We start from the raw sequence: 9,782 nt of genomic DNA on the forward strand, positions 1-9,782 counted from the left end.
CCACGGCTGCATCCCCACCGGATGGGGACGGATGCCCTGGGGCAGGAGGAGCTGCTCCGCAGGTCCCCATCCATCCCAGTGCCAGGACGGGTCACCAGAACCTGCCGGTCCGGCTGCACTGCTCCCTAATGATGGGCTTGCACTGGAAACAGGGACACGGATCCCGGGCCCAACCCCCCGGGGCACCGGGGCTGGGACAGCCCCAGGGACAGGCGCTGATTTGGGCTTTAACCAAGGCTTTGGTCGGGGCTCCATTGGCTCCCCTTGTCCCGGCTGTCACCGGTACCACCGGTGTCCTGAGCCCCATCCTCGCCGCCCCTCACCGGTGCCACCATCACCTCCCTCCCGGCCCCGGGGGCCGCATCCTGCCGGTGCCGGGGGGGGGTTATCGGCGGCCATCGGCCCTGACGTCAGCCGCTGACGCCGATCCGCCCCCTCAGCCGCCCGCGGGCCCGGCCGGCCGTGACGTGCGGTGGCACCGCCGCTTAACCCGTTCGGTCCCGTCCCGTGTGCGGCGGCACCGCCGCTTAACCTGTTCGGTCCCGTTCCGTGTGCGGAGGCACCGGTGCCACCGGCGCACAGCAGGGGGGGGGATCACGGCCCGGGAGCTCCCGGTGGGTTTGGATCCGTGACCTCCGGTGCCTTTTACCGGCGCCTGTTGCCCGGTGTCAGATCCCGGTGCCCCTTTTGCCAGCTCCCGTTGTCAGATCCCGGTGCCCTGTTCCCAGTGCCCATTGCCTGGTGTCAGATCCCGGTGCCCAGCCCCAGTGCCCTGTTCCCAGTGCCCTGTTCCCAGTGCCCATTGTCCGGTATCAGATCCCGATCCCGGTCCCGGTTCCGCTCCTCCCCTCCCCGCCCCTCCCTTTTGTGCCCATCATCCCCGGCGGGGCGCGCGCGCGCGCGCCTTCCCGGGCCCACGTGACCGCCCCCTCCCCCGCCTTGACGTCAGCCCAGGGGCCCTCGCGCTGTTGTCCCGTTTACCCTCCGGTTGCCCCGGTAACGGCGGGGGGAGGGGGAGGTGCGGGAGTGGGCGTGGCCACGCCCCCCTCCCCCCCCCCCCCGCGGGTCCCGCCCTCTCCGTGTGTGGACACAAAAAGTAGGCGGGGCGAGGACGTCATCTGCAGCCAATGGGGGCTCGGCGCGGTGACGTCACCACGGCGGCGCCGCCAATAAAAGCTGGCGAGCGGCGGCGCGGCGGCGGCAGACGCGTGCGTGCGCGCGGGAGCGGGGACGCGCGCGGGAGCGGGGACGCGCCCGGTGCTACCGGTACCTCCGGTTCCCCCTTCCCCCCCTCCCCTCTCCCTCCGTGCTCCGTTCCCCCCCCCCCCCCAGCCCGGCCCCGTTCCCCCGCAGCCGGGCGGGGGAGGAGGATGGAAACACCCTTCTACCATGATGATGTGTTGAGCGGGCTCGGCACCGGCTTCGCCCCGTCCTCCGGTAGCACCGGGCTCCTCCTGCCTTTCCCCGGCGGCACCATGATGAAGAAGGACGCTCTCGCTATGGCTTTACCGGAACAAGTCGCGGCCGCTCTGAAAGCCCCGGGTGCGTCCAGCGGCGAGGCGGCGGCGTCGGGGCTGCTGGGCTCGGCCGAGCTGGGGCTGCTCAAGCTGGCGTCCCCCGAGCTGGAGCGGCTCATCATCCAGTCCAACGGGCTGGTGACCACCACACCGACCGCCGGTCAGTTCCTGTACCCCAAAGCGGCCGCTTCCGAGGAGCAGGAGTTCGCCGAGGGCTTCGTTAAGGCGCTGGAGGACTTGCACAAGCAGAACCAGTTGGGCGGCGGCGGAGCGGCCGGTAGCGCCGGGGCAGCGGCGGCGGCCGGCGGAGGAACCGGCGGAGCGGGCGGCAGCGGCGGGGGGGAGCTGCCGGCCGCGGGGCTGGCCCCGGAGCCTCCGGTGTACGCCAACCTCAGCACTTACCCTGCCGTCAGCTACGCCGCCGATCCCGGCCCCTTCGCGGCGCCCCCTCCGCGGCTGCCGCCGCCGCCGCCGCCGTTAAAGGACGAGCCGCAGATCGTACCGGAGGTGCCGAGCTTCGGGGAGAGCCCTCCGCTGTCCCCCATCGACATGGACACGCAGGAGCGGATCAAGGCGGAGAGGAAGCGGCTGAGGAATCGCATCGCCGCTTCCAAGTGCCGCAAGAGGAAGCTGGAGCGGATCTCTCGCCTGGAGGAGAAGGTGAAGAGCCTCAAGAGCCAGAACACGGAGCTCGCCTCCACCGCCAGCCTGCTCCGGGAGCAGGTCGCCCAGCTGAAGCAGAAGGTCCTCAGCCACGTCAACAGCGGCTGCCAGCTCCTGCCGCAGCACCAGCACCAGGTCCCCGCGTACTGACCCTCGACGGACGGGGGACGGACGCCCCTTGCACCCCTCTTTGCTCCCCGGGCACGGACTGAAGGGGCCCGGGCGTGGACTCGAGGGGACTCGACGGGGGGGGATGGACACAGCGCTCCGGGGGTGCGGGGGCCGCCCCGTGGACGGACTGAGGGGGCGCCCGGTCCCCCCCGCGCCCCACACATTCCAGTGATGAGGCCCCAGTAAAACCCCAGGACACGGAGCTCGGTTCCTGCCTCTCTGCTGCGACGGGGGGGGAACGGATGGGGCGGTGCGGGCAGGAAGCGGCGCGGCCGGCTGCCATCTTGGGGCGGGGGGGGGGGGGGGAATAGGGACTGGGGCAGGGGGGTTCGGGGTGCCTCTGGGGGGAGTGGGGCTGCCCTCGGGGCTGGGAAGGGAGGTTCTGAGAGTCCTTTAGGGGGGATAAGGAAGTGTGGGGAAGAAGGGGTCTCGTCAGGTTATTGGGGAGGGTTTGGGTGTTGGGGGGAACATTGGGTTGGGGGGGGAATGGGACTCACTTGGGGGTAAGAGGGGGCTCACTTGGGGGGTCTGGGGTTGTTTGGGCTCAGTTGGGGGTGTTCTGGGGTGGTCCCCATGGAAGCGGACGTGAGGGGAGCCCGGTGGCTGCTGCCTGTGGCTCTGTCCCAGCTGAGGGACCCCTTGGGGTGCTGGTGCCTCCATGGGGGCGTCTGACCCCCCTGCCCTGGCACCCGGGGGTCACCCCACAGCATCCGCCTGGGCCCCGCTGGGGTTGAGCCTCTGCGGCTCCTCCCTGGGCTTTGGCAACTGCCTTCGCTTCCTGGCACCTCCGTCGCTCCTCCTCCTCGTCCCCCACCTGCGGAGCCTGCTCCCGGCTCCATCCCATGGGCCAGCACCTAGGGATGTGGGGTCCTTGGCCCTGCCGTGTCCCAGCCGGGCCGTGCCCGCACCGGGATCGCTCCGGGGCACCGGGGCCCTGCTCGGGGTGGTGGCTGCCGGAGGAAGCTGCTTCCCCTCCACGCGGAACATGGCTGCGCTGCGCCCCGGATGTGCCGCTCGGTGCGGGGATGGACGGCGCGGCCGGAGCCGGTGCAGCCCCACGGCTGCCTCCAGCACCGGCTCTGGGGTCCGCGCAGCCCCACACGGCCGCGATCCCAGGGTCCCGCATCACCGCATCCCTGTGTCCTCACACCCCTGCGTGCCCGAGGCTCCGTGTCCCCACATGTCCCTGCACTCCGCGTCCCCACATCTCTTTGTCCCCATGTGCCCGGGTCCCTTTGTCCCCACATCTCCCATATCCCCCCCATCCCGGACGCTCTCCCCTGGCTCCCGGTGCTCGGGATGCGCTCCCGGTCCAGGGCACGGGGGGGTCCGTGCGCTGCGGTGCCAGCAGGAGGCGCTGCGGGCGGGGCGGCCCCCGCCTCCCCCGGGGCGGATAAAGGCCGCGGTGCCGGTGCCGGTGCCGGTGAGGGGCATGGCCCGGTGCGCGCTGCGCCTGCTGCTCTGCTGCTGCGCTGCCCTGCTCGCAGGTACCGGGGATGGGGGTGCCGGTGGGGGCTGTGGGTACCGGTGGCACCGGCGGGGGGGGGGGGGGTCCGTGGGCTTCCCCCCTGCCCTGCAGCACTGGGGAGGGACAAGAATGGGGTTACTGAGGGGTCCTGCCCTGCTCAGTGGGGCCGCATCCAGCCCTGCTGGGGTGTCCGGAGCCCCATGGTACTGGGGGGGGTTAGGGTTAGGGTTTGGGGGTCCCTGGGGTCCTTTTTGGGGGCTGTTCACCTGCGGATGCGGCTCCGGTGGTGCCAAACGGGCTCACGGGGGTCGGGGTGCTCAGGTACCACCCTGGGGACAAAGGGCCCCCTGTTACCAGCCTGGACCTCCAGCATCCACCCCTGCCCCCGAGGTGCCTCTCTGCACTCATCCCAGCACTTCTGTGGCCCCCAATGCTGAGCGCTTGGCGATGGCGCTTGCTGCCATTCCAGCCCATGGGAATGGGGTGGGAATGGCGCATCTTGGGGGGTCTGGTGGCTGTGGGGACCCCCAGCACCAGATACACAGGGTGCTGGGTGTTGGCTGTGCCATGGGGCCAGGCTGGCCCTGCTCCTCCCCTTGTGCAAACAGGGTAAGGCAGATAAAGGCACTGCCCAGCAAACGTTGCCATGTCACATGTGGCCATGGCTCCGGTGTGTGCCATAGGGGCCCGGCTGGCACATGGCCCCTGTGCCGTGGCACGTGCCTACCACTGCCACATGCTTCTGGGATCTGCTGTTGGCCAAATCCCGGTGTTCTGGTCCTCTCTGTGTCTTTGCTGACCAGGTCTCTCCTCCATGCTCTAGATACCGGCCATGGCCAGGATACAGGCTCAGGGACAGAAGTGCCACTGTCCCCATCCACTTCAGTCACAGCCACCACCATGGGGACACCCACTGTGTCTGCATCTGGCTCTGACACGGGCACGGCCAATGTGTCTACAACCAGCACAACAGCAGCGTCTACAACACCTCCCATCCCAGGCACCACAGTGTCCCCATCCAGCACTCTGGGCTCAACAGTGCTTAAGACAGCTTCTGAGGATCCAGCTACAACAGCAGATCCAGCAACACCTACACCTTCATCCCCCCCAGCCACAGCATCGTCTCCCTCTGGGATAACGGGATCACCTCTGACAAACCCACCCAACACAACCGTGGCGCCATCCCCATCCAGGACACCGACCTCGCTGGAAACAACACCTCCATCCGGCACAACCACAGCACCGTCCCCATCCCACCCGGCCGTGCCCAGCTCTGCAGCCCCAGGACACCCCCCCAGCTCCACAGTGGCACCGGCCCCATCCTCACCCGGGTCCTCCAAGCCCCCTCCTGCTCCCAGCTCACCCACACTGAGCCCCAGTCCCACCAGCGCTGGAACAGCACCAGCCATGGGCACCAGTGCCGTGGTTGGCAGCTCCGGTGAGAGCCAGGCCGGGGGGCACCGTGCAGGCAGGGAGCATCCAGATGTGTGCCCATGGGCACAGCAGCAGCCCTGGGAGCCCCTAAACTCCCTGCTCACAGGATGGGGCAGAGGGGCTCAGGGGTGCCGGTCCAGAGCCCCCTGTGCTGCCCCATCCTCCTTGGACCCTATCCCTAACCCTGGAGGTGATGTGGGAGCAGGGTGCTGGATCTGTGAAGGGTGGGACCAGTGCTGGTAGTGGGAGCTGGAGCCAGATCTGAGCTCCTCTTGCCCCAAGAGCCCCTGTGGTGCTTGGGCACAAGGCTTGGCAATGCTATGGGGGGTAACGGGATGCCCATTTCCACCCCACAGCGCAGCCCCCCACCAAACCCAGCCCTGCCGTGGTCGCCGTCATCTGCCTCTTCATCTGCCTGCTGGTGGGGGGAGCAGCGGTGCTGCTGGTGCGGCTGTCCCGGCACAGGACCCCCCGTTTCCAACACTTGGATGAGGTGCCCATGGTGCGGGAGGGACCGGGGGGGCGGCGGGGGGGAAGCGGCAGTGACCGGGGGGGCAGTAGGGGCCGTGTTACGGGCACTCACCCTGTTCTTTGTCTCTTTCCTAGAGCAACCCAGGTGACCCCCCCGCTGCTCAATAAAGAAGCTGCTGCCTTGGCTCTGGTTTCCCGTCTGCTCCGCTCCATCCCCAGGGACAAATCCCGGTCCCGGGGGGAGCCCTCGACCGCTTTTGGGGTCCCCCCCCTCGGAGGGGATGGGTGCTGAGTGCGGTGCTGCGCTGGGGGCCACGCAGCCCCCCCCCCGGCGCGGTGGGATGGGATGGGAGGGAGCGCGCAGCCAGGCACGCACAGCGCCTTCCTTCTGCTCCGCTGCACTCGGCCGGGACCGCGGCGAGGACCGGGTGCCGGTAAGGGGCTGGGGACCGGCGGAGGGGGGGACACGAGCACCGGGACCCGGCATCCGCTGGGCTTGGGCTGGGGGTGCCTCCGGTGCTGGTCAGGGCTTGGGGGGGGGTCAGTACTGAGGGGGGGGTGTCCGTAAGTCACCCCCGGTGCGCCCCGGTTCCCCGCAGACAGCGGGTATCGGGTGCCCGTGGCTGATCGTTAACGGGGCACCAGCGTGTCCATGGCTCCGGTGGGGCCGCAGAACGGAGGCCACCCCCTGGCGACGGCCCCGACGGCCCCCGAAACCCGAAGCGAGGCCCGAGCTCGGGCAGCGGCCGAGTCCCGGTGCCCATAAATCACCCGCGTGTCCCGGTCCCGGGGGGGTCCCGCAGCCGAACCCCCCCCCCCCCATCCCACCGGCGGCCGCGGCTCCCTGAGCTCCCCCCCCCCCCCCGCAGGGACCGCGATGCGACGGAGCCGGACGGCGCTGCCCTTCCTCGGTGCGGAGGTGAGGCCGGGACCGAAACCGGGACCGGGGGGGGAAGGGGGGTCCCCGGTACGAGCGTCCCAGCGCCGGCCCCAGGGCAGCAATAACCGGGACGGCGGCAGTTAATTATCCCCTTAATGGGCGGTTAATTATTATTCACCTCCGTAACTGAGCTCCGGCTCCGGGGGGGTTCCAGGGGGGGGTCCCGGGGGGGGGTCCCCTCCGGTGGCGGTGGTGGGGGGGGGATGTCTCGGCGGCTCCGTGCACTGCGGGCATCGCTCCCGGTGCCCCGGTCGTGCTCCCTCCCCTCCCTCCCCCGGTACCCCCCGGTGCAGGGCGGCACCGTGCCCGGCAGGGGGCACCCCCGTGCTACCGGCGCCCGGTAACGGCGGCGTGGAGGGGGACCCTGAGGGGGGGGACACACGGACACCGGCGAGCGCTCCGGGAGCCGCTCCCCGGTACCGGGACCAGCGCCCATCACCGCTGCCCTGCTCCTCCACAGCGCGGCCGCGACGCCGCCGATGCCGCCCCGTCGGGAACGGGAGCGGCGCTGGGCGCCGTCCGCCGCCGGTTCTCCGGGAGCCCGTTGCTGCCGCCGTTGGGCTGCCGGTTGGCGGAGGCGGCCCGAGGCCCCCAGCCCGAGGGCTCCAGGGTGGTTTTCACCATCGAGGAGAGCGGCCCCAGCAGCGGCGACGAGGCCGAACCCTCCCGGTAAGAGCGGAACCGGGGGGGGGGGGAAGGTGTTTGTTCCCCCCGGTGGCACCGGGATGGGGTTACCGGACAGGGCGCTACCGTCGGTGCCGCTCCCGGTTTCAGCACCGGCGGGCGGACAGCGGCACCGGGGCACCGGCACCGGCAGAGAGCCCGGTGCCAGCGGCCGGCGTGGGACAGGCTCTGCCATTGCCGTCCCTGCTGCTCTGGCTCCGGTTTGTCCCGATCGCCTCCATCCCTGTCCCCATTCCCATCCCCTCCGTCTTCATCTGCCCCATCCCCTTTACCCCATCACCGAGCTCTACCCTCATCCCTTGTCGCTCTTCTTTCCATCCCTGTCACTATTCCAGTCCCCTCCATCCCCATCCCCTCCTTCTCCATCTGCCCCAACCCTACCCTCACCCCTGTCCCCGTTCTTTCCGTCCCTGTCACTGTTCCAGTATCTCCCATCCCCAGCCCGGCTGTCCCCATCACCCATCCCTGTCCTCAACCCCTCTGTCCCTGTTCCCATCCCGTGTCCCAGCCGGCTGCCAGCCTGCCCGGGGGTGACCTCGGTCCCTCCCCTCTCACCGTCACTCCGTCCCCATCGGCTGCAGGGTTATTTTTGGGCCATTCCCCTCCTCCGTGCCCGTCCCAGTCCGGCTGATGGGGACAGAACGGGGCTGGCACAGCCGGGGACGGGGCTCCGGTGTCACCCGCCGCAGACACGTGTGCGATGGGGACAGCCGAGCCCGGAGGGGACAGGGACTGGGTGTCCTGGGGACGGGCACTGGGTGTCCTGATGTCCCAGGGGCTGCGAGGGCAGCTCTGCCCCCGGCCGCTGTCCCCTCATGTCCCCTCGTATCTCTGGGGACCCCTCTGCCCTTATCCCGTGTTTTTTGGGGTCCCTCTCGTGCTGTTATCGGGGGAGGAAGGGGGGGAAGGGGGGGAGGCCGTTGCCGTCCCCTCTGACTCCCTGCCAGCTGCTGGATATTTTAGTGTCCGTCGGGAACAGCCGGGATCCATCCCTCTGTGCCGCCCTCATCCCACTGCTCCCTGCCTCAGCCCGGGGCTCAGCGGGCATCGGGGCTCAGCGGGCATCGGGGCTCAGCGGGCATCGGGGCTCAGCAGACATCGGGGCGCTCCCGGCTCCCACAGCCCCACCGCGTGTCCGGATGCTGCGGGCTCAGCCCCATCGCTGGGCTCCGCTGTCCCCTGTGCGCGTCCACGGCACCCCCGGCCTGTCGGGACCACGTGCAGGGGAGGGGGGGGGGGGGGGGAACGCGCTGCGCGCTCCCGAGCCAGGCACTTGTTTGATTTCCCAGGCGGGGGGGGGGGGGGGGGATGGAAACTTTCCCGAGGCCGGGACTGGGGCGGCCGCGCGCTTCCTGCTCCGCACCGGAGGGGGGGTCCCGGTACGGGCCATGCTGCCCGCACCCCCCCGCTCACCGGGGGCATCGCCCGCAGCCTCCCCCCCCCGCGGCTCCCCCCGCAACTCCCCCGTCCTGCTGAGGAAGCCCCGCACGAACCAGAGCATCCGGCTGCAGCGGCGCTTCACGCTGGCGCATCCCCTCTGGTAAGGGATGGGGGGTCCCCGGCGAAGGGAGGGAGGAGGCACCAGGTTTGTACATTGCCGGGATGGGGTCAATGTTAACCCCCCCCCCCAAAAGCCTTTGGGAAGGCCCCAAGGTTGTGGAGCCGCAGGGATGTGGGGGACAAGCAGGGGACAGCGGGGGGGGCCCGGGGGTTGAGCCGGGCAGGGGGAGCGCAGTTGGTGGCTGAGCACAGGCACGCTCATTGCAGTGATGGGCACGCAGGGACCCTGCGGGTGACAGGCGCCTGCTCCATGGCACGGGGGGGACGTAGTGGGGAGAGAAAGGAGGTTTTTCCTGCACAGCAAAGCACCAAAGCAGCCACCACAGCACAAGCAGGCACCTCACTGCCCCCCCCCCCCCCACCATGGAGATACATAGGGTTGGTTTTGGGGTACCCCCCTGCCCGCACCCTGTGGTGCTGGTGGGTGCCAGCCCCCCTTGTGTGGGCACTATGGGGATCAACAGATCCCTCCTCAGCAGCAACAGCATCTATTTATAGCACCCCCGTGACCCCCCAGCACCGCACGGCCGGGATTCATCCTAGCACCAAAACAAGGGGGTTCCACTCGGTGCGGGGGCTCGTGTCCCCCCCTGCCCACCCCGGGGGCTCGGGGCTGTCACTGCGCTAGGCACAGACACAGACATCACCCATCGGAGCCACAATGCAGCTTTGTGTCCCCGGTACCATCGGGGACGTGAGGCCGAGGCACAAAACAAGGGGCTGCGGGGGGGGCACAGCCGGTGCCTGCCCGGTGCTGCCAGTACCGGGGACGGCTGCGCCGAGGGCACCGGGGCGATGCAGCCGGGCAGCCGGTGCCCGTCCCGCAGGCACTCCTGCATCGGGTAGGTGCTGGGCACCCGGCGGTGTGGGGTGG

The 9,782-nt window shown here is 70.1% G+C and overlaps 2 protein-coding genes across 4 annotated transcripts; both read left to right on the forward strand.

Moving 5' to 3' along the window:
• The first annotated feature begins 1,322 nt into the window (after positions 1–1,322).
• On the forward strand, positions 1,323–2,553 carry JUND (JunD proto-oncogene, AP-1 transcription factor subunit). Its single transcript, XM_034070820.1, has one exon. The coding sequence runs from the start codon at positions 1,371–1,373 to the stop codon at positions 2,328–2,330; it is 960 nt and encodes a 319-aa protein (XP_033926711.1). The 5' UTR covers positions 1,323–1,370; the 3' UTR covers positions 2,331–2,553.
• A 1,791-nt stretch (positions 2,554–4,344) lies between these two features.
• On the forward strand, positions 4,345–5,909 carry CIST1 (colon, intestine and stomach enriched 1). 3 transcript variants are annotated; one of them, XM_034070875.1, is made up of 3 exons: positions 4,345–5,257; positions 5,610–5,755; positions 5,860–5,909. In XM_034070875.1, exons 1-3 carry the CDS (start codon positions 4,387–4,389, stop codon positions 5,890–5,892), a joined length of 1,050 nt encoding a protein of 349 aa, XP_033926766.1. In that variant the 5' UTR covers positions 4,345–4,386; the 3' UTR covers positions 5,893–5,909. The 3 variants fall into 3 exon arrangements, 1 of the variants encoding a protein (XP_033926766.1); XR_004550398.1 differs by having other exon boundaries at positions 4,345–5,755; XR_004550399.1 differs by having other exon boundaries at positions 4,345–5,746; positions 5,860–5,884.
• Positions 5,910–9,782: the final 3,873 nt, after the last annotated feature.

This window comes from Melopsittacus undulatus, chromosome 19, assembly GCF_012275295.1.
Source record: "Melopsittacus undulatus isolate bMelUnd1 chromosome 19, bMelUnd1.mat.Z, whole genome shotgun sequence".
Classification (NCBI taxonomy): domain Eukaryota; kingdom Metazoa; phylum Chordata; class Aves; order Psittaciformes; family Psittaculidae; genus Melopsittacus; species Melopsittacus undulatus.